This window comes from Camelus dromedarius, chromosome 7 (genome assembly GCF_036321535.1).
Source record: "Camelus dromedarius isolate mCamDro1 chromosome 7, mCamDro1.pat, whole genome shotgun sequence".
NCBI lineage: Eukaryota > Metazoa > Chordata > Mammalia > Artiodactyla > Camelidae > Camelus > Camelus dromedarius.
Window position 1 is genome coordinate 42,858,669 of NC_087442.1, and position 25,512 is coordinate 42,884,180.

The window sequence follows — 25,512 nt, forward strand, 5'->3', positions numbered from 1 at the left end:
TGTCTTGTTGCACAAGAAAGAATTATGGAACAGACCCCATCCTTAGGGAATAATAGGTCAATCCTGTCAGACATTGGCACATCCAACTAGTTACAATATAAGTGAGAATGTGATATGTATAATCATAATCTGCGCAAGTTCATCAAAAAAATTTTCTTACGAAAATATTCAATAAAATCAGTAAGTAGGAGATTGCTCTTTTTCCTCTGTTTTTGACTAACTTAAATCCATTTGTATTACTAATGAAGCCACACTTGTAAACTTGTACTTTTTTTCCTTAGCTCAAGAAATTGCGCCAATTTTAATTAGGTGGTTTTTCAGAAAATCTATTGTATTCTCACATCAAGGACTTCAAAATTCTAACACTACGTCTTACTTCACTGAATTCTGCTTTTTTGAGACGGAATTTTAACTACTTTATTCTATTTTTCCCCTTATTCAGTGTTTATCATTCCTAATTGTATTTCTAACCCCTTCCCCCAAGATTAATCAAGTATTCTACAATTAGATGTAAATATCTCAAAACAGTTCTCAGGGACTACATCACAAGCCTGATACCAAATATCTCAAAGTATTTTAACCATTTACAACATAAAAGAGGCTGCGGCAGAAGGCTGACAGGATCTGATCTATTCTCATATAGATACCTATCTAAAGGTTATTTTTTTTCAACACATGGTTTTCACTCACTTTAATTGACTCAGTTCTTGAAAACAGTGGGTTTCAGACAATATACTATGATTCCAATCAGTTACCCAAGGCAAAACTAACCTTTTGCTCCACTTGCAGTTGGTCACATCTTTCTTTTTCATGGTTAAGTTCTTTTTCCATTCTTCCAACTTGTTCTCGAAGTTGTGTAGTTTCTTTTTCCAGAACAGCAATTAACTGTAACAGTTCTTCTTTCTCTTTCATGGTTTTCTCAATTTTCAACTGTAAAACAAAAAACTCAAACTGGTTTTTTTTAATCCTAAAATACACTACTATTTCAGTTTTCCATTTCAAAAAAAAGTAAAGAAATTGGCAGAAAGAACTTTTACATACTATCTATGTATCAATCAGCCTCTTTCCGTCTTCAGTTAGAAAAACACATGAATCATAAATTTAAGCCTCCTTTTGGTTGGGCAATAAAGAAAACATTAAAAGTAGCTATAAAATTAATGAATTTTATTATGAAGTTGCCTGATAATCACTTTTCAAATCAGTACTAAAAATAAGGCCTATTAAGTTTCATTAAGTGACTTAATTCTGGGCTCTTATTTTGGGTAATAAGGAGAAAATTTGTTACCTTTTCTTGAATGCAAATCTATGGGAAGTCTTTGAATCTATTAGAACTTCCTTACGTGTCATATAAAGCCTTTATTATGGGATTACCATGAAAAGTTTTGGTTCTTTAAATAAAGTATTGAGAAGTTTCTATATATATATAAAATGGCCTCTATTTGGCTCAATCAAAATACACTTTATATGTACATGCAAATTTTAGGACAAAAAGTCAGACTTTAACAATATATCAACAATATAATTGACTCTTAAAGGAACACTAATAGTTACTCAGTTCAGGAAAATCTAAACTCCAATATTCTAAATATTACTAAATTAAGGAACCTAAAATAATAACTAAAATGGTTAATATTTCTCCTGCAGCAAGAAATCTTTGATTGTAACAGGGGAAGAAGAATGGAGATTCAGAGGGAAGCCTTCACAAAGGAGGCATCACATATTTAGCTAAAATAAAATGCTTTCCCCCAGTACACACCAAGTCAGTTATTCAGGGTCAAGGAATCAAACTGATTAAACTCTAAAATGGCTCTTATGAAAGTTAAAGAGCTGTAAAAATTTTAAATGGCCCTCCTATCTCTTTCATCAGACCAAATGAAAATGACAGGAGTAAATGCCCTCAAAAGAGAAAAGTTTATTTATTGAGTTTCTTTTTACCTTACCAATTTTTTAAAAAATGATTTTTGGCTCTAAACCTTCTGGCAGCTTAAAAATAAAGATACTTCTTGACATAGTACAATAGAAACATTATAAAAGAACCACTTTCTCCCAGTGATTCATTTAATTGGTATATACTTTGTAAAGAGCATACTGAATCCTGGCACATATTTTCTGAAGAGTATACTGAATTCTGAGTAGAAATTTTTAAAAGGAATTCAAATTAGACAAAAATATATGTCTAATTCCTGCCCCCACTTTTGTATACTGAAATCTTTCAAGCATATAAAATGGTTGAACTTCTACAATGAACACTCATACACCCATCATCTAAATTCAGTATTAATATTTTGCCCCGTTTATCTCCCTTTACATACCTAAGTTTATGTAATTTTTTTTATAACCATTTGAAACATAATTGCAGACACTTCACCCCTAAATGCACAGGGCAAGCATCTCCTAATAAGTAGTGTCCTATTTAACCACTACCATTATCATAGTTAAGAAAATTAACAATTTTAGGGGGGAGGGTATAGTTCAAGTGGTAAAGCACATGCCCAACATGCACACAGTCCTGGGTTCAATCCCCCAGTACCTCCTCTAAAACTACATAAACCTAATTACCTCCTCCCAACAAAAAAAGAAAAAGAATTAACAATTTTATAACACCCAATGTGTAGTCCATAGTATTCCCCACTAACCCAAAACATCTATTATTTTTAAATCTAGATCTACTCAAGGTTCACAAAGTGAAGGATTGTGTCTCAATTATTTTTAATGTCAACAGTGTTCTAGATAATGTCTCACACTTACACTGTTTGTGCATTTTTAGTAAAATCATTAAAGATTTTGATCAGTGTGGAAATTTAAAAGACTTGTCAAAAAACTGATGAGAATATAAATATCTTACCTCAGAAACATTTACCTAAGAGACAGAAATTTAAATTTTTTTTTATAAAGCACCTTTTATGAGTAGGAAGATGAGAACTAAATTGTGTGATGTCTCAATTTACTTGGAGCACAAAAGTGAGGTAGATGCCAAAATGCCTGTTGTTTTTCTGCTGGAGGCCCTGAAATCAGGGTGGTCTAACAAGTATTCAAAAAGCTGCTATATAAACGTTAACTGCGTTCTTCTTAAGATCTAGGTTGGTATCAGCATCTTTGACTAGCGTTCAAATACCAGGCTAAAAACCTTGATCATCAGGCAGTTGTCACCACAAAATGTTTTAGTCACCCTATAAAAGTTACATTTCTTTATTTAAGATAAGAGAGGAATTTCTGGAAGGGGGAAGGGAAGATACAGAAAAATTCACAATAAAAGTTATTGGTTCCCTCTAACCTTAGTTTGACGATCTAATATCTATACCCTTTAGTCTTTTTTCTAGTCTGTTTTTGAAGATAAATAAAATCAAAGGCATAAAATATTTACATATAAAAACATCCATCTGACTATAAAGAATAAGCAATGACCTGCCACAGACTAATTATGAATGTAAAATAACAAAAAGTATACTGAACCAATTAAGAAGCTGTTTTTCACAGAAATTCAAATATAACATTCTAACTTTTTAGATTTAAGGTAAAGATATTAAAGTATCTTGAAATAAAAATGTTCTATTTTCTTCTTAAGTACTAAAAATTAAGACATATGGCATTATGAGACCATCTAGACAGTAAATTTCTTTCAAAGTCAATGCAATGCCTCTAAAATATTCAATAAAAAACAGTAAGAAGCTTTCTCATCTTTTTAAAATCATGGTTAATCCAGGCTTACTCATTTGATTGGATGAACAAGGAAAATAAATCATTCTAAAAATGCTCAACCTAAAGTAAGAGACTGGGATGCTTCCCTGATTCAGCGCCACACATGGGACAGAGCATGCTCATGGCATAGTGAAATGAAGTTCACCTCCAACTACAGATAGACTTACTGCTTTACATCAGTTTCCCAGCAGCATAACTGCCAAATCTGTATTATTCTGTAATCAACAGATTAGGCTACCCCTAAAGAAGAAAGGTTAGGGTGAGAGAACTTTAGGAGAGTTTTAGATCTAAACTCTCTCAATTATTTATTGTACATCTACTATGCACAAAATACTGGCAGACCTAGGGACAGTCCTTGCCACAATGAAATCAGTACGTAACATAACTGTAACAGAAAAATTCTTTTAATATTTAAAAAATGACACTCTAAGTTTACTGTTTTAGTTAAAAAGCATTTGATAGTCAGGTTAAACTCTTGCATAACCTGAAAATTCTTACAACACCAACCAACATGAGCTCTGTTCATAAATTTATCTGAGTTGCCAGCTCACTGCTGGTACCAACCTCAAGAAGGCCAGCTTTTGTGGTCACCACTAACATGTCAGAATTTCCTTCATCTTCCATAGTAAGCAACTCTTCAACTGGAGAAGAAGCTCGAAACTGAAAAGGTGTACTTGCACCACGAATTTCACCCTTATGGGTAACATAACAGAATTGATAAAATTCTCCATCATCATTTGGAAGGTAGTATCCTAAAAGGAAGTTAATAAACAAAAAAAATTATTAAATTTCCTGTTACAAAATTGTTACTTGAATTTAACAAATCTTGCCATCCCCTCTCATTACTGATCTTGTTCCTAGGCACTTAGAGTATGTCTTTCCATCCTTCTTTCATAAATTATCCATCAAAACTAGACTCTCCCTTCTTCCCTAAATACACCCATATTTTTCTTACGTCTAAACTTACACTCTCAGAATATTCTTTCCTTGTATCTTCACTAGAGTAAAACCAATTCATCTAGGAAAGTCAAGTATATAGTTTTCAATTAGAAAAAGTCTAGAGGAGGAGCAATAGAAGAAACAGCACAAAAACCTAGGAGGACTGTGGGGTGGGAATATGTTATTTAAAGAAATCTTCCCTTCGGGGAACCAAATGCAATACCTTGTAACAGTTTATAATGAAAAGGAAAATATATATACATGTATAGCTAAATCACTATGCTGTACACCAGATATTAACACAACACTGTAAACCCACTATACTCAATTAAAAAATAAATAAAAATAAAGAAATCTTCCCTCAATTACGACACTAAATTCAAGAGAAATATTTACAAAAGGAATATGCCACACATGTGAACTCTGTAAGGCAGAAAGAGGATGATGTGTACTGTGCAGAACAAAAATAAGCTTTGGAACTACAGAGATTTATTCTGGAATTCCAGCTCTACCACAAATTGTTATTTACTTAACCTCCCCAAACCCCATTTCTTATCTGTAAGAGATACAAAGCTATCTATCTCAAAGTTCCCAAGTACAATGGGTTAGGTAGTTATACCATCTAGCCTATTATCTGACAAATAAGTGTTCAATATTTGTTCCTTCTTTCTTCAGCTCAGTTGTTACCCTCTTTTAAATTTTGCTGGATTATCCTAGCTCAAATTTAATCTTTACCTACTCTCCAAAGCTCCAATGGTATTTTCTACAGTTAAAAAAAAAAAAGAAAAACCCAACCCTCCACAGTATACTTTGCATTGTTATTATATACATGCTTTACAGCCTGTATCGAAGGCCTCAAAAATACTGAGGGCAGATTATTAATATAAATAAAAATTATGTAATCCCCCAGAAATGAAAAGGAAACATTCAATGACTGTGAAATGAACATACAAAGATGAATATATTCACCTCATTTTGCATATTAATATCAACCAAGAAATCTGTAATCACTATGCCTATTATCCTTTCCACATCTTGAAATTTTCAGCCTCATTATTAAGGTATCAACTTCACTTGACTTCATTCTTTAAAAAATAGCTGACCTTTTTCCACAGAAAGGAGGGAGGAGAGAAAATATAAAATAAGCCTGAAACATCTTGTGGTGCCTGAAATGTAAGAAGTTCTCAAAAACAGACTGGGGGTCGGCAGATGTCAAAAAAACACAGAAACTCCACTAATGGAATTCCCAATGGCCAAAGAAAGCTAAAATGATCTGAGCAACAAAAAAATGACAGCGTTAGACTTGATTCCACAGAAGAAAATAAATAGCCATGAGTCGACAGAAAAGGGGACAACTCTTCTCAACACAGTAATTCCAACTAATAACAAACAAAAAAATGAGAATAGAAAACCATTATTCAGCAAACACAACAATAATTGTTCTAGGGAAGATCCACTGATGGATACTAAAATTAGTAGGTGAAAATCTGAGGAGAAACAAGATTATTTCCTTAGTCACAAAGTTGCTCCCCTTAATATTCATTACATTACAAAGGGAAAAAAACTAACTTTACAGTGGAGAAACCTAACAGACATTACCTTAACCAAATGATCAAGATTAATACTACTAGTAATAAGACATACAAACACCAAGTACTCCCTGATACAATGCACTATAAAGGATACATCACTTGTATGGTATTCTTCCTGAAAATGTATAGCCTCAATCTAATTATGAGAAATTGTCAGAAAGACAAAATGAGAAACATGCTATTAAAACAAAACAAAACTGAACAATACTCTTCAAAAATGCAAAGATCATGAAAGACAAGGACAGAATAAGGAACTATCATATCATAGACTGGAGAAGACTAAGAAGATACGACAACTTAAATGCAATCCAGGTATGGACTGGATCCAGGAACAGAAAAAAGAACACTACTGAAAACACTAGTGAAATCTGAATAAGCTTTGTACTTTAGTCAATAGTGTTACAACAATGTTAAATTCCTGGATTTTTAAACAAATGTAAATGTACTATGGTTACACAACATGTTAACATTAAGGGAAGCTAGGTGAGGGGCAAACAAAAATTCTGTATACTATTTTTGCAACTTTACATCTAAAATTATTTCAAAATACAAAGGTTTTTTTAGAAATAATATAGAGGTACATGTAGCAATATATTTGAAGTTTTTTAAAACCCAGCCCTCCTAATATCTACTACCAAATTTATTAATCCATGGCTGAGTAACTTTGCAAATAGCCACTAGACTTACTAAAAAAGTTTAAATAGAAAACAAAAATATAGTTTAATCAGTTCTGGTATTATAACACCAAAAACTCTACAAACTAGATATTCAAGATCTGATTTTTTTTTTAAATCTCATGAAAATAATCCACTAAAAATATGGTTCAAATACCATTTTTGAAATACAAGATATTTAAAGCTACCTAGAAATAGAGCTCTCATCAGATTAGTAACACTGAAAATAAAATAGGAAAAAGTAAAAACCAAACTCCAAGTCAAATTTTATAGCTTGTAACATTACCAATCAATCAAATTATAGTAAATCAAAAAAGGCTCCATTTAGGAAAATAATTAATTTATGTACTTCTCATTAGTTGCTCTGAGATTTGCATTTCAGAATTCTCATGACTACTCCATAAAGTAAGCAAAATGATTTGGATTATACTTAAAATTGCTTCTAGCTCTAATATTCTATGACTAAATTTTTCATGACTATATTGAGTTTGTTATATAACAAACAAGTTCTAGGCAAGCAAAAGCTTTTATTTCTAAATTTCAGAGTAAAAACTATGATAAATTTTCAAAAACATGTAAAACTGCTCCCATGAAAATGCTTGTAAAGTATAAACAGAAATAAACTGGATGCTTTCCTTTTCCTTTTTTTTTTTTTTTTTACTGTTTTTAAAAGTTTCGCTAAGTCATGAATAGACCAATTCATTAGTCACAATAACAAGTTCAGTAAGTTAATTTATTACAAGAAAACTAATTACATTAAAAATGACTGAAAATAAACCCACAGCTTTTAAGAACAAATATCTTAAAAACAAAATCAGTTTCAATACGTACACCTGAATTTGCTTATCTTAAAAAAAAAAGGCTATGGACTAAAAGATAAACTATATATATAATTTGTAACTTTTTTTATCTATAAAACATCTATGAGGATCTAAATCTTTGCCTATATGACAATGTAAATTTTATCCTCTGAATATTTCATGTCACAACACATAAGGAAAATTTTTTTATATATGCAAGCTTCACGTGGTCACATTCCCAACTGATGTTCATACCAAATATACACAAACCACATAATAAAAAGTTTTTTTGAAAAGCATAAACCACCAAAATCCCCAACAATGACAACACCAATGCTGGTAAAGATGTAACATACAAAGAACTCTCATTCATTGCTGCTGAGAATGCAAAATGGTACTGCCACCATGGAAGAGTTTGGTAGTTTCTTACAAAACTAAACACAGTCCCTACCATACGATCCGGCAATCACACTCCTTGGTTTTGCCCAAGTGAGATGAAAACTTAAATCCACACAAAAACCTGTACATGAATATTTACAGCAGCTTTTTTCACAACTACCAAAACCTGGAAGCAACCAAGATATTCTTTTAGACGAATAGATCAACTGTTAAATCCATACAATGGACTATTATTGGTTTCCTTTGCAATTCTATGCATTTCATGTGTATAAAAACTTACTGAGACAGAGTCCATTTGCTTCCCCAGACCAAAAACAATCCATGGTACAAACAAGACTAAGAATTTGCTTTAATACAATCCAAAATCAGTACAATTATAATACGAAAATCTCTCTGCAGCAAATTCTGTGATAGATTTCTAAGTAAGATTTTTGTGTTTTGTTTTTGTTTTAAAGCAACAGGGTGTATTTTTTCATATAAGACATCAGGAAGTGGTTGCCTGCTGGCCTTGATTCAGTGGCTCAGACATGTCAGGACAGACATATAGGTGGCTTGCCTTGGCCTTCCCCTCATGGCCATAGGAGAGATGCTGCAGCTCCAGCCGTCACTTTGTGAAGGCAGAATGAGGAGGGAAGGGCAATATCAGGTACAGCTCTTCTTAAATAAGAGTATTTTTAAAAATCTATATATAATGCCAAGCTAAGACAAAAATGAATGTTGCATTACTCACATCCATTTTATAGGCAAGTTTCCCCATAGAATTAATACAACTACTCTATAAATCCTGTTAATCATCTTTGTGATTTCCATACAGAATATTTTTCTCACCTTTAATTTGTTACATTATCTTTTATCAGTAATAACATTGTTCTCTCATTTGAAAAAAAAAATCATCAAAAGTAAAGACCTCTCTTCAATGAAAGATAATAAGCAAAAAATCTTTAATTGTCTACATAAAATATCATGTAACCAACACTGGTTATTTACATTCCTAATGAATTTTGCTAAATAAAGATACTAATTAATTCAACTTTGGTACACTGGATATGCCTAAGTAGATAGTTACAATGGAGTACAACATTTTTAATGGCAATAAAACATCTAACTTCATCAAGTTCTGCTTTTCAGTTCTTACCTTGAAATGCTAACACACAATTAACTGTTGATCCTTCTACATAATGTTCAGGCATAGGGGACCATAAAAACGTGTAATAATCACGAGCAGTACTCCATCCAACCTAAAGGAAAAGAACAAAAACATGGATATTGTAAGTGGTTTAATATAAGAATGACATCTTATAGCATATTGTTTTTTACTGCATCCTAAAGTTAAAGCATGCATTAATATGTTTACAAATCATAAGCATTTTAACAAGCATGTCAAATTTTTATTGTAATTTTTTATTAAGCTATAACCTAATGCTATAAAAATCTGTAACAGTAGAGTTTCTACTATGTGTTAAAATGCAATTTGATATCCAATTCCCTAAGGAAAATCTTAGCAAACATATGACCAAATATAAAAACTAACATTTTGCTTAAAATGTGATTTCACTAAATACAAGTTTTTAAACTTATTTTATGCATCAAATTGAAGTGTGTATTTTTTTAATTAGACTTCCCCCTTCTCCTTAAATCCACTAACTAAATTTCACTAATCTCTCATCTTCAGCATTTCTTTCATACAGCCAATGGTAAATTTTGTAAAAATTTATTTTTACCTTTATTCCCAAGATGTTTATATACACAAAAAAGCCACCTGTGTCCCACCTATCTCTAAAACATTTCCAACTTAAACAACACAAATATATCACTACATATTTCAGTCTGTATGTTTCAGATAAACTGTATTGTGGTAAATACTGAATATTAGAGGTGTTTAAAATAGGTACTAGATATCCATTTGCCAGAAGAAAATATGCATCATCCACAGGGTAATTCTGATTGACCTATAGGATTAAAGATTCCAGAATACTGAAGCTAGAAGAATTACAGCAATCTTCAGTCTCTAAAGGAGTGTTTTTAAACTGTAGGTCACAACCCAGTAGTAAGTGGTAATATCAATTTAGTGGTTTATAATCACACTTGTTTTTAATTATATAGAATTAGAAAGTATCAGAGTGAACGAAGGCTAAGTATTGTTTCAGGTGTATCTGCATACAACTTTGCTGAGTCAAATCATAGAATTTTTTTTTTCCCCTGTGTGTCATGGTCAAAAAACATTTGAAAGACACTATTCATCTCTTTACAAATAAGAAGCTTAGGGAAACCGTGATATAAGTTATTTTCTTGACCTACAGCTCAGTTTTTTTCTCTCAGAACTGTTAGGATTAAATTAGATGATAAACATAAAAACAGCACTTAGCAGAGTGCCTGACCCATCCATGATGGGCACTCCATAAATGGCAGTTTTTGCAAGCACAGTATACTGTAGTGATTAAGAGCATAGGCAGTAAGGTCATACTGCCAAAAAAGATCACTTAATAGCTATTAATAACAGACATGTTACTTCTGTTCCCTTCTCTTTAAAATGGAGATAATAAGTAACAATCTCAAAGGGCTGTGTGTGTATTAAATGAGATAAGCCCTGTAAAGGTACCTGGCACAGTGCCTAGCACATTCATGTTCATTAAATGTTACCATTAATGCCCAAGGACACACAGCCTATTAGGGACAATGATCTTGACTCTAAGATGTTCTGTCCCTCATTTCATATCCCACAATGCTTCTCCCATCCCCTGAAAAAGAGCCCACCTAATGTTTTCCCCAAAAGACACACCTGGTACACGTCCTACCTTGCATTCTTTGTCCCTGTTCATATGCTGATCTTGAAAGAAATACTATCTAGAGCTACATCTTTCTTGAAAAAAATCTCCCTAGGTGAACAGGCTCTACCTGAAAGAGGTGGTCAAAAAAAGTGCTGAGTGTGCCATTTAATTGTGATGGCTGACACACAAAACTGCTAACATCATAATTATAGTATCTAATTCAAGTGGCACTGCGAATAGCTGTACAGATACAGATTACTGAATGTTTGTTTTGGAATAAATATTACCTTCATCTTCCAAATTAAGAAAGTAGTAAATGGCAGAGTCAAGATTTGAGCCTAAAGTTCAAGCTCTTCACCAGCAGGTCACTGCTCTCCTACCAGGATATAAAATATTCTTATGCTTTCTGAAATTCCACTTCCTCCCTTCCAACAATGAGTCTATGACTATATAATTCTTAAAAGTACAGTTGACAAAAGACAGAAACAGTAAAGGGTGGAAAACTCTGTTTCTTGCTGTCATAAGAAGAAAAATAAAATGGGGGAAATGAGATCTTTTACCATATAAGAAAAATGTTTAAAGAAAGAGGTATGTTGAGTGGTTTGGTCCCTGCTGTGTTTTAACTAAATCACAGTAACTCAGGCTGTTCATTATTGGTTGACTGCAATGGTAACTTATGCTTTGTTTTTTCCTTTATTGCATGTATTTCTCAAGAGTGGTCGACCATGCTCTATAACATCCCATGCTGAGCCAACCAAGAATTTGAGGTAAGATGCAACCCAATCTGAGTAAAAAACATCAACAATATAGAACTATGCTTTAAATTCCTTTTGAGGAAGGAAAACTGAACAATAGTTCTTAGGTCACTGTGTGAGGGGCATATCAGGCAAGTATAAAAAACAATGTATAAGTCTAAGTCTGGGATGGTACAGAGTACAGATTCCCTTAGGATGGGTATGTCTAATAACTAAGCTTCACGTGGTAGACTGGACCACGGTGGAAGAAACAAAGAACTTGGACATCCAGAAATTATATAGGTGTTTATGGTAGAGAATATTAAAGAAATCTAATTAGAAGAGTCAAACCACAAAGTGTCCAAGTCACACACCGTTTCTCTTTATTTTCCTGGTCACTTGGTTAGAACTTGATTGGATTTTTAGACTGCAGATTTCAATTCCTTGAAATGCAAGGGAATTTTCCTTTCAGTCCACTAGCAGCAAGTATAAAGAAAATTACTACATTTTGAGTTGACACTAGAGATTTTAAACCATTGAAAAATGGCAGGGATATGACAATACCTAGAACAATGGGACAGTCAGTTAAAGTTATCCTACGATTGTCAAAACAAATTGCTTTTAGGAGATACACTTGAATCCAGTTAAGAGAGTGTATCTATGTTATGGAAGGAAATAAAGCAACAGATATTTCACATAGTTTAGTTTGGGGAATTAACAATAGTACTGGACATCATTCTTCTGTTACTAATGTAATCAGCAAAGTAAGAGCAAACAAGGAAATTAAACAGGGGTGACATGAAAGGAAAAAAAACTAGAAATGTGTCAACATTTTAGAAAAACATGTTGGATAAGAAGTACTGGTCATAAAGGAAATTTTGAGAGGGAATGTAAAGAAGATCAGAAAGACAACAAAGTTACCAAGTAAAAGCACAAATATTCTGCAGAAACCTTAAGAGAAAGACAAATTATTAGGGTAGAGAGAGCAAAGAGCACTTGTAAAGAGAAAGACAGAGATCCAGGGGGAGTGATTTTGGAGGGGTAAAGAGAGACAGACAAAGGACATGAAACTGGAAAGGCACTGAAAACAGATTAGCTGATTATGTACGATTAAATACAAAACCTACAAAATAGTATAAAATGGGCCTATGAATTTTTTAAATCTAGAAAAACACACACCAAACTTAACAACAGATATTTCTAGGATACAATCGGAAGAGGTATTCATTTTCTTTCTTTTGTATATACTGTAGTTTTCAAAAATCATTACAAAAGTCCTTCCTTTAAAAAGAAAAACTGCAAAAATGCCTATATATATATAGTGAAGATGCAATGCTGACTCTAAGATAGAAATATCATAAACAGTATAAAAATCCCTCCATCAGATGAAATGCTACAGAACTACTTATATTAATAAGAAAGTGGTTATAATCATAAATGAAAAATTCAGAACACAAAAAAGGTCATGCAGTACTATTCCAAATACTTTTCAAAATAAAGACTGAAAGTATTCCTCCTTTAGTTAAAAAAAAAAAAAGAACTGGAAATACTTAAAACATTAACAATGTCAACCATTGTTATTAGGCAGGGATATAGCTGGGCAATGGGACTGCTAGTTATGTTAATTTTATCTTTCCTATTTCCTGTTTTGTTCCAAATTTTCTAAAATTATGATTACTTTTACAATAGGAGAATATTTTTTAAAACAGAAAATAAGAAAAGACTGGAATGGAGACTGAGGCAGAAGAAGCAATATAAAGAGAATTATGACAAGGAAAAGAGAAACAAAGGAGAGACAAACAAAAGCTTGAAACAAGATATTCAAGCACAAAATTACTGCTCAGGTTAAGTGGACCAGGAAATTAAAGTTTTTTATCTGGTTGTTGGTAATGATTCAGTGAGAACTGTACCTTACTGAGAAGCTTGGTTTGCCTATGTGACTTTGGACACATGACATAATCACTTTGCACTCCCAATTTTCTCAACTAGAATAGTACCTCTGAAACATGAAAACTGTTAAGGATTCCTTTTAAAGTTAAAAAATATTAATAATCTCATGGACCTTTAAATTATTTTAAGGTAATTTCATTTGTACTAAGCATAAATCTTAAGTATAATCCCGCATATAATTAAGACCAAATCAAACTGGTAACATTAACAATGTGACATATTTTACTACAACTAACATTGGGTTTAATAATAGATACAGCATCAGGTAAAGCTCTCAATCGTTTCCTGTATTTTTTACTTCAATTCTATCACTCAAAAAATGGATGCTGAAAACTTATTAGAAAGTCAGTTGCTTGGATAACCAGATCTCTCACTTAACCAAAATGCCAGAGAACAATTCCTGAATGCCAGTTTACCTGAGGCTCAAATCTCAGCTCCAAAGTTCAATTTCTCTGGATCTTAGTTCCCTCATCTGTAAAATGGTGACTGTAATGTTCTCATGAAAGACCTTTGCAAAGTATAAATAAACACACTGTGTTTATTTTAGTGATAATTAAAACTAGTCAACACTAGAAAAGAGGGAGAAAAACTAAAAGAAAAAATTAAAATCTCCAACCCAGTCTGTATCCCTTGCCTGGTTTCACTCATTCCTCGACACAATCTGGACTTCACGGTCAGTTATTCATTTCAATAGTGCACCCAAAATCACTCTAGTGACCTCTGTCCTTATGACTTCCCTTCTCACTCACACACACACACCACCCATTTCCAATTCCCAGTCTAAACGATACCCAGTTTTGGAATTCTTCACTCGATTCTAGGTGCTCAATCTCTCTAGACAAATTCACAAAACTGCTGCTCAGCAGTCTCCTGGTTGACTAGTTCGATTCCCTATGACATTCTTCCACAGTAGCAAGACCAAATCTCCATACTCAAGCCCTCCCCAACTCTTAGCACATGATCTTGCTCCTTATTTCTAAATATACTCAGTGAATGCGTTCCAGTCCCAATTCATTCAATTAACTGCTGACAAACCCTATAGATCCTTCCTATGGATTATTACCCACAGCTGTTACCCTTCTTTACTTTGAGGCCTTCATTATCTCACCTAGAAAATTAGGATAGTCTAATTCTCTCTGCCTCCATTCTCTTCTAATTCTATTTATCTTATTCAGCATTGTAAGATTAAAGTTCACCTCTGAACTGTATTACTCTCTGCTTAAAAATTATTCCTCAGCCAAATATTAAAACAATCTACAATGTAATCCAAACCAAATTTTCCCACTCATTTTGTAAAACTGCTATCTGTCCCAGGAAAATCAAATTCTTTAACACTTTCTCAAGCACACCACACATTTTCCCTTCATTCCTTCCCCCTTTTGGGGGGAGGGATGTTAGGGTATGCTAGGCACACACTCTACCACTGAGCTATACCCTCCCCCTCATTCTTTCCCCTTATAATTACTATGTGGGAACCGTCTCCCTACCTGCCTTATCTGTATCATATCTATCAAAATCATTCTGGACAGCAATTTACAGTACACATAAAGTGTTTAAAAATATTCAATGCCATAAACATGGCAATTCCAATTCCAAGAACTTGCCCTATGAAATAAATGGACAAACAAAACAAACACAGATGTGTGTTAAGTATTGTTTAATGGTGAACATTTAGAAACATTTCCATGAATGCCACAATGCATCAATAGCATGTGTGCATACATTATCATACATACAATTATTACTTATTTATAGATATAAACCAATTAGTATTAAAACATGACTTATTTTCTTCCATGAAGCTTCCTGTATAATTTGAAATTTTTACTACATACTTAAACTTCCCACTGAGTTTTAAGTATTATCCAGGCAAAAAAGATGGAAAGGGTATTCTACACAAATTTATTCATTTATGTATGTATTTACATAAGTATTATTGTTTAAAGAAAAGTCAGCCTTTGGAATGCCCAAGTTAAGAGATAATAGTTTAGCATTACTAAAGCAAAAAAGGAGAAGCAGGCAATGACAAAAAATGAAACTACAGATCAAGTCCTGTAAAGGAGCCCTATTTGACACACTAAGTTATTTGGTCTTGGCATTATCCGATAGATAATGAAGAACCACCTAAGAGTTTTAAGCAAGAGGGAGACACGTTCAGATTTTCATTTTATATCGTAGTTTACATAGAGCAGTTTGAAGATTAGACAAAATGGGGGGAGGGGGTGGAGGGCAAGAAAAGCAGGGAAAACCTACTGCAATCATCCTGGACCAAGATAAGGAGGGCATGAACAAGGGCAGTGACATTAAAAATGTAGAAATAGGTAGCAGTAAAATAGAATGAGTTGGTGTTTGGCTGGATTTAAACAAAGGCATAATTTTGGCTTAGACAATAGGCCATTAACTAAAAATGGGGGTGGGGGGGACCAGAAGACATAAATAAGTAGTCTGAAAAAGTTAAAGATTCATCTTCTTGAAATACAATTTATCACACATCAGCCTACATACCTACATATGCAGAATTCCCAGTGCCCGTAAGTAAAGTCTACAAACTGTTTAGCCTAACACTGAAGGTCCTCCATGGAAATAATGACACTTAATTTCACCTCCATCCACTTGTTCTAGTTAAACTAACTCAGTCTCATGAACTTTCCCACCCCTTTGCCTTTGCTTATGTTATTTTCCTGCCAAGAATGCCCTTCCCTTCCCCCAATTTTATTTCCCTGCTCTATTCTTCCTAATTCTTGCAGAACATATCAATTCTAAATATCTTTAACTGGATATTCATCTCTCACGTAAAATTAAAACTGATACTAATTTCGTAAAATGCTTACAATAAATTTATCTCCATATTAGAATTTAACAAGACTAAAAAAAAAAAAAAAAAAAAAAAAAAGAGTAAGTAACTCATCTGTTCAGCAACACCAAGGAATGAGAGATTAAAAAAAGGAACTGAAATATCATTATATGCCAAAACTTTGTCCAAAGTAAGTTTTTCTATCTCCCTCACTCTATTAGGCCAAACTTTCACTTCCGGATACTCTCAGTGTTCCTAATTCTAGCAGCTACTTAATGTATACAGACCACACTATCAAAATTTCAAGACCATTAAAATCATATCTAAAATAAAACAAACTGATTCTGAGGGAGAATCTAGAGTAACCCAAGAGAAAAGTAAGTTTTATTGTTTGGACATTTAATGACATTATTTTGACTGCTCAAAGGACATTCTTATGTTTTGGTTCTCTATCACATTCTGAAGAACTGAAATTGCCAAAAAACACTTCTACCACTGTAACGATTATCTCAGTGTAATTTTCAAGCAAATATTATACAAAATGATTGACAAAATATTAGAACTGGGACTCTTACCATCAAAGAATTCACTATTTAGTCAGGTAAAACAAAATACACTTATAAAAGCCTGAGACAATATGAGCTACACGTAAACAATGGAGGACAACAGAAGAGACAATAATATAGCTGTAGAGCCGTACAAAATTAATTACAAGTGACAAGACAGTAAATGATAAAGTAACCCAAAGGAAAAAAATCACTTTTTTTAAGGGAAGGAATGGAGAAAATGGAAGAATTAAAAAAAAAAAAAAGATTTGAAAAAATTTTCACAAGATCTTGAGTGAAGCTGAATCTTCTGGAGACAAAATCTGGTGAACTGATGTTCCCAACATTTGTTGTATATTACCCCACACTATTAAACATTTCATGTTTACACAATGTTTACATTTACAAATGTTAATGTTTTACATTTAACATTTACAAAAATGACCCTTAATGCAACATTAAGACAAAGCTAGTGTAAGCTACTTGTCAACCTCTTAAGACAATAAAGAGTACCTACATAGAATAAACATGCAGAAAGTTCACTTACCTTGAATATACCAACCCAATCTTTCGGATGTGGATGGATATATGGAGTTAAGGTGTAATGACATTCCAAGTGTGCATTAGGAAGGTAACTCTTGGCCACATTCTGAAAGATGACATGGGCAAAGTTGGAAGTCTGCAATGGGACTTCTTGAAAGGATGTCATTGTGAATCTGAAACAAATTAAATCATACAAATTTAATGATATCAACTAAGAAATAAACTCATACCTTCAGAAAATAAGTAACATTTAATGCAAATTATATGGATATTTTCATGCCATAATTATTGGGAAAACATACTTTGAAAATATTGGAACTCCTTAAAAATGTGATTAAATATAAAAATACAAACTGGGAATAATTTACAATATGGTTCAGAAAGTTACATTAGAGTTAAGAAATTTAAAAACCAAAATCAAAAACTCTCAACTCTCCTTTAAAGCCTAGCCCTCTGCTTCTTCTGCAACTGAGAGCAAATGAACCAACACTGCTTCTATGTTAAAGTCTTGAATTTCATCATTTCCTCCCTAATCTGACCCATCCATCCCATCCCGCTCCCCCAGGTCCTAGGCTTCTATAACTGATGCTAACCTCTCTGCCTGCATTCCTGACTAACATTCATGATCACCTGGACCAGCTTTTCTCAATCCTGGCTACGTATCAGAATCATTAGGGGGTCTTTAAAAAAAAAAAAAAAGAAAGAAAGAAAAAAAAAAAAAAGACAACAATGACTTTCTGAAAGTGAGACCTGGGCAAGTGCATGTGTCTGTACACACATGTATTTTTTTTCTTTAAAGCCTCTCCAAGTAATCTTAATCCTGGAAAGAGAACTATTACTTAGACTCTGACCCAACCCAACAATTTAAGTCTCCGTTAGCGCCTCTCACAGATTCCCAGACCTAGGCCATCTTCTTGGGTTCTTGTTCAGATCTCTCAAATGATGTAAAATCTCAGCTGGTCTACTTGAAATAGCTCAGCATACTTGTTCCTCTCTATACCAATTCTACTCTTTCATCCTACCCTGAAGGCCAGTATTACTGTACCCTTTACATATACTTATCCATTAAAAATAAGTATATGTACATTTTTTAAATGTAGTGTTAATGAAATGCATACTGTTGAGAATCTATTATAGATTCAGTGAATGCTCACTAGCTTAGTGAACACCAAGCACTAACCAACAGCTGAATGGTGAAAGTGAACTATGAAAATCTGCAAGACTCAAAAATGTTTTCTGTATTTTGTGCTCTACTTTTGAGAAAAAGGACACAACTATGATTTACTCCAAAAATCTATATACAGTGTGTCACAGACTCAGTACAATGATTCCACCTATCAATGTGAGAATGACACTGACACTACGGCACTTGCTTCTGAGTCATCAAAACAGGAATCTCTGTAATAATGAGGGAAACCAGGGCAAGATTTTTGCTAACCAAATTAATCTAAGTTACTTAATGAAGTTTCTTCTTTGCAAGCACAGCAGTAACACTTCTCACATTTTACTAATTACTAAGAAGTCTTTATTGCTAGGAAGATTTACAATACTCTTTAAACAAATATTTCTTTTGCTGACCTTTTTGAAATGCTAAGGCAAATTTTTAAAATTTTGAAATAACACTTCAGAAAACATTTCTTCTAGTGTCTTCTCTTCTTCTGTTATGGTCAAAATACTGCTTTGTACTTATGGGACATAAAATATACTGGGCATCTCATAAAGAGAATGTCTATCACAAACCTGGAAGCTACTGTGGTAGAACACCAGGCTGGATGTCTGTTAGCCTCTCCACCTGAGGTTTGCCAGGATTCTGAGGAAAAGAAAAGGTATTCAGTAGTAAACCTCCTGTACCTCTGCACTAATAAAAAGGCTTTATTACCAGCACCCTACTCCACAGAAGGACTTAACATTCAATACTCTCCAGCTGATATTCCAAAGCCTTCAGGAAAGTGAAAAGGTAGCACCAATACTGGAAACTGCCTAAAATAACTCAAGAGTTCTATTACTTTGTTTCTTTGAATTCTCTGAACTAATCTGGGCTCCAGGGGATGTCATGATGCTAATGAAGTCACTAATGATAATCTCCTTTCAAGTCAGGCTTTCTAAAGAAAGGGGAAAAACCCTCAACTCCAGTTTTGAAAAAATATTCACTGGTTATAAAATACCTATGAGAGAAATTATAGCTAAATTAACTGAACTGAACTATAATAGCTACAACTACCAAAACTGAGGCAAGCAAATCAGTAATGTTTTTCTATGAAGAAAGTGAATATTTAAGTTTCTCTGAGGGATATATTTGGTAAGGAGAAAATAAGGCTAGCTTAGGATGAGATTGTCATGTTTTTAATTAAAAGCCATGTAAGAATGAAAGTTTATTTTTTCACAAAATTTAACATGTTTCCTAAAGTAAACTCAATTAACAGAGCAGTATTTATTATAAAACTAAGCAGTCGAGTTTAAACTTTTGTTTAACCTCAATTACAAGTGTTTAAAAATTCATAATCCAACTCAGATTTTTACTTCATTGAAAAGTTTTTAAGGTATAAAACAGCATGAAGGCATATATATATTTACATATGTTCATGTGTACATACACTTATAAATACATCAAAGGGACTCAAAAAGTACACACAATAATCTTCACTCATGAAGGCTATGTGTGAAAAGAGAGCTTCAACTTTTAACTCAATTGACTGAATTTTTACCAGTATATTTAATCTATTATTTTCATTATTTTATATAAACACATTAACATTAAATTTCATTTTTAAACCCTCTCCCTAAAATGAGTTCTTAATACAAAACTCTAACATCAGACTTTAAATATATTCATGACGCTTATCTCTGGAGTAAAATAATTTGTAATTATCTCCTTAATAACTTTCATTAACCTCTCCAACACGCCAACCTTTTTAAAAATTTCAATGAGACTGTAACTGTAAAATATTTTACAAAAGTCATTCCACTCTTGTTATCACTTAAATTAAATGCCAATATAGCTTTTAGTCATAAAAAAGTTAACATGGATAAATGTAATCTGAATGTAATTACAGCATGAATCAACCCATTTTAAATAGTAAAATATATAATTTCCATACAGTTCCTCTGTTTCACTCCTCACAGACAAGAAGTGGAGTGAAGATGGGCAAGCTTATAAAAATGTTGAAATTCACTGAGTATGCTCATATATCAAGATGATTAGCAGGTAGATTTATATACTATGCATGCTCACAGGCACACACGCAAACCAGCACACACCACCCAGTGGGGAAGTAATGTGCAAAGTCACTGCATCACCTTGTGGTAATGCTTGGGAAGTGTAGCTTCACTAATATTCTGAGAAAAAGAACAAACTGAGCCTCAGTTGGAGAGAGGAAATATAGCCCCTACACACAAAAGAAAGTGGAAGCAGCTTTACCATACTAAATTTTGTTTCCCATTCTCTAAAGTAAAGTACACCTCTAGAAACATGAGTACATTAAGATGCAAGCCAAGGATAAGTAAACATTTTCTACTCAAGAAAACAAACAAAAACCAAAGGAACCAAATCGAGCCCAGGTATACCAAGAACCAGAGTAGTGAAATGGGGAGGTGGGAGGGCACAGAATGAGTCAAGGGGATCAACTGTACGGTGAAAAATGGAAACTAAATTTTTGGTGGTGCACATGCTGTAGTGTATACAGAAGTAGAAATATAATATTACATAAGTGAAACTTATATGTTAATGTTATAAACCAATGTTACATCAATAAAAAATAAATTTTAAAAATACATGAGAACAGAAAAAAAAGAATTAAAAGACCAGACACAAAGTCTGAAATACATACACAAGCTGCCTGCAGTGCCCTCTTCCACGCTTCCTACTTTATTCCCCAAAGTTCTAATACCTCTAGAATTCCTTTATATGTGTTATGCTATAAACTTAATACTATAAAGTCTTTGGTCTAAAATCCAATGTTGTTATTTTGAGGATTCATCAGTATCTAAGGAAAAAATAAATAATATGCAGTGGGCACTCAGTTAAGTAGCTAAAATAAATTGGGGGTGGGGAGGAAGATTTCAATGTCATCTTTACTTCTTCCGCTTGGAATTTTTTCAAGCCTAAAACAGATCTGGCTTTTGTAGTAGTATTTTTCCAGTGACTCCTGACACTCATTTTACTTGACCAGCCTAAAATATGTGAGCCTTAATAAAGTAGGAAACAGACCATACTAAGAATTTCTGTGCAATAAATGTACAGAATCAAATTAAACTTTTTAATTTGGATAAATATTTTATGTAACTTACCAACTCTAACACTTAGAATTCAAGAAGAAATAAGGTAATTTTGTTCTGTGTGATAACATTATGGTGACTGTATTTCTTTCAAAGTCCTTATCAGTTAAAGATGATAAACTAATTATAGAAGAAATATCCTGATGTCCAGGATTTGCTTTAAAAATTCCAGGGGAAAAAAATACACGTGCTAAGGGGGTAGTAAAACAAGATTAGCAAAATAGTGGTTTCTTTAACTGTTCGTTCTCCCTTTATGCCTGAAAATTTCCATGATAAAAGTAAAACCAGAACAGACAAAAGATTACTAATAAAAATTTAAGTATGACCTTCTGCCCATAGAAATACATAGTGGCTGACAAACTTAACGTTTTTTAAATCTTCAGTTAAAAACTATGAACTTTTAAATTTATATACAATCTTCAGTCCTGGAGGAATTATCTGAAGGGAAAAAATATGTATGATATTCTAGTAGTTTCCAATTATTCATACTTCAGCTCAAACGAAGACTATCAGCTGGTTTACAGAGCAGAAAAATATTATCAGCAATCTTTCTGGGAGGCAGAAGCAAAGCCACCAATCTGTTAATTTGTACTCTTACAGTCGTTGGTATCTCCAGAACTCTTTACAGCTGAGTACCACTATGCTCCTATACTCTACCCAGGTGTCACTCACATCACTTTAATTTTTAGACTGTTTTAAAAGTTGGTTTCTAAAAACCTATGATCTTGGACCATATATATTAGAGAGGAGGGAATCTCTACCGTCTTTTAAGGGTTTATTTGGGGCAAAATAAACTGTAAAAAGTCTTAAGTGGATACAGCCAAAATTTTATTCAGTAATATCCAAATTTCAAAAGAATGCAATCCAATAAACTTCACATGGAAGATATTTCCCTCAAAGCAGTAAAAAGGAGGATGGTTACGATTTTCATAAATATTTAACATCATTTAAAAGGTTGAAACGTAGGATTCCAAAATACCTGTTATGTTGCTAAGGAAAAGATATTCACTGGTTAATTCTACACAAATGGCTGCCCCCATAATTATAAACAGGAGTGCACAATTTGAGAATGCGATGACCAGAAAACAAAAACTACAATAGGATGCTCTTTGAAGTTGGGGGGGGAACCCCAAACTAGTAAGTCATTGCTAACGTAACCAAGTAGCCCTTCAAGAGATCAAGTTTATCCTTCGTAAGAACAAAATGAAGGTCTGGCCTCAGCCCGTTTTCTACACCCGAAAAGCACTTCCAGGGTAATCAGCCATTTTTAGATTAACATGTCATTCAAAAATAACCTCTTTCAACGCTTGTGGAATTGGGTTCCAAAATTATAATTAGTAACTGTTCACTCAGTTTGTATAAATTCTACAATTAGCGAAATGCAGAGTTGAAAAATTAAGATTTCTTTTCCCATCCCTGAAATAACAGCAATTCACAACAACTTTGTGAAACCTAAAACCTAACGTACGTATGAAGTCAAATATCACAGCGTATTCTAACACAATTATTATCAATACATGTTTATCAGTGTACATACGTACACACACACACACCCCTCTCTTAACAAAGACTCCCCGAAACGACGAGCGCCTGTCGGGACTCGTCCACAACCTGCGGACCTGCGGGGTGCTGGGAGGGAGAGTTGTGCAATCAATAAAAGTTGCCTAAGCAAAGACAGACGTTGACTCTCTCCGAAAGATTTTTTTTATATCCCTTCGAGCACGAGGCGTAGGGGCCATTTACGAACAGACGAAAGCAAGCGTTCACGAATTCTGCAGCCCAGGTGAAGTCGGAGATCCGGCCAAAACAGCTAACTCCGCCCGCAGCCCCCAAACGTAGGCGGCGCAGGCAGTCTCCGCCTCCTAACCCTCCGGCTCAAACCAAAACAGCTGGGTTTCATTCCGCACGGGCAAGCCCTAGCGTCCTGCCCCGACACGACCCAGCAGCTTTTCCAAGCTTACATACGCCGGCAAAACACACGCTGCCCTCAAAATACTCACTTGAGAGTTGAGCCTTGGGCAAGGCTCTCTCCGGGAGTCCCCCGAGTCACTCGCTCCCCCCGCCAAACGGCCCACGTCCCACACGGCTCCCCCAAATCTCGAAGGCCTATCCCAGGGCCTCCCCGCCGTGCGGCGGCCACCCGTCGCTTTTTCCAACTCCACTGCTAACCGAAGTTGCCCACACCCCCGTCACAACAGCAGTCCGGCAGGAAAAGTCTGTCCTCAGGAAGGAAAGCATCGTCATTCGGCAGCATCGTCACCACGGAGACCATTCCCGACACCCGCCAGGCCCCTAGACGCTAGAGTTGAGGGGCGTTTCGCAAACCCCCAAAAAGCTCCAGCAGGGGGTCTGCCCCGCGCAACGCGCTGCAGTGGCCCGGGGAAGGCACTTACCGAGGAGCTCCCGGGCAGAAGGGAATGTTAGAGAGGCTTCCGAGCCTGAGCCGCCATCAGCCGCCGATCCTCTTCCACCACCACAACCTCCCTCTCCAGACCTGCTCCACCTCCTGACGCTGACCAAAGCCGGGGTACGTCACTTCCGCTCATTGGCCCGCCTCTTCCGCCGCCGCCGCCGCCGCCGCCGTGCGGGGTGGGCGGGGGCGGGGGCGGGGGCGGGGGCGGGGCCCATCCTCATAAACATCAGCTGGGTCGCTCACAGGGGCCGTTTCGATAATGCGTTTTTGACTTTTTTAATTACTGCTTTCACCGGAAAGTTAAGTAACTTACCAGTTCCATGGAAATGGTAGCCCAGAGATATATGGACTGGTACCATATCCTTGCCTAGATCTTTAAAAATCTGTCTAAGCGAATCCATTTATTTTGTGGATCAGAAAATAGAGAACCATAGAAGCGAAGAAGCAACCGCTGGGCTGAGGCTGCAACCCCTCCCTCTTGGCCTCTCTCCCAACTCGTGGTCTAATCCGGTGCTTGCTTAACTACGAGGTTTTGTTCTATGTAAAACCTCGATTTCTCCTAGGAGCTTTTCAGTTCTAATGCTCTATGATTCTACTTCCTCTTATTCCAGCAGTGGCCTCATTTTACCCTCATTTCTGAGTTAACTGCTTTCGTTATTAGTTTGTGTGGGTGAATTTAGTCCCGTATTCACTTCCATTATAATTTCTAGTATCACTTTGTTATATAGTTTACCGTACTAGAGAAGACCTTCAAGTTAAATCCTAACTCCACAAAAGCAAGTGTGTTCTGTTCTAATTCATTATATTTGTGTGTTGCCATAAAGCTCTGATAAAATTTGCAACTTCACCAGTGAAGAAAGGATAATAAATTAGATCAAGTTAAACGTTGAAGCATCTTCTAAACTCAGAACATACAAAATCCTCCTCTTTACTTCCACATATTTAAGATTACAATAAATTTGGTAATACAGGTTTTTAATATTTGCTGACTTATTTCCTTTATGTTGAAATCTTTGAACTTGATATTGTTCTGTATATCATAGTTGATCATAGATTTCAAAAGAATCTTTACAGATCATTTAGTACTAATCTTATTTTACAGATGAAAAAAATGGTGTGATAATATCAGTAATCAGTGTTACTGGTAGCAAACTACTTGTAGCAGTCTTTTGTCTTAAGAAATGTAAATACAGCAGTGAACTTTATAAGCACAATTTTTCCGAAGTGTCACTCTTTGTATTTTTTAATCAATCACATACTTACTTGCAAGTTAATAGATTTCTAATTACCACCAATTTTCAGTTAATGAAATCAAGAAAACAATATGCTTAATAAAAATCATAATTGGAAAATATTTTTGTGCAGTTATTTTTACTTTATTTTGTTA

At 34.4% G+C, this 25,512-nt stretch overlaps 1 protein-coding gene across 3 annotated transcripts in view; it reads right to left on the reverse strand.

Annotated features, from left to right (window-relative positions):
• TAX1BP1 (Tax1 binding protein 1) overlaps nt 1-24,241 on the reverse strand; it is a 76,442-nt gene extending 52,201 nt beyond the window's left edge. For 2 of the 3 annotated variants that reach the window (XM_031455103.2, XM_031455102.2), the window contains exons 1-5: nt 24,106-24,239; nt 17,442-17,610; nt 9,239-9,341; nt 4,264-4,451; nt 772-930 (exon numbers count right to left, since the gene is read on the reverse strand). In XM_031455103.2, the coding sequence (XP_031310963.1) occupies nt 772-930; nt 4,264-4,451; nt 9,239-9,341; nt 17,442-17,603 (612 nt within the window). In that variant the 5' untranslated portion in view covers nt 17,604-17,610; nt 24,106-24,239. Of the gene's footprint in view, nt 1-771; nt 931-4,263; nt 4,452-9,238; nt 9,342-17,441; nt 17,611-19,177; nt 19,248-24,105 lie in introns of all 3 variants that reach the window. The other variant, XM_010988023.3, reaches the window with a different exon arrangement.
• Nucleotides 24,242-25,512: the final 1,271 nt, after the last annotated feature.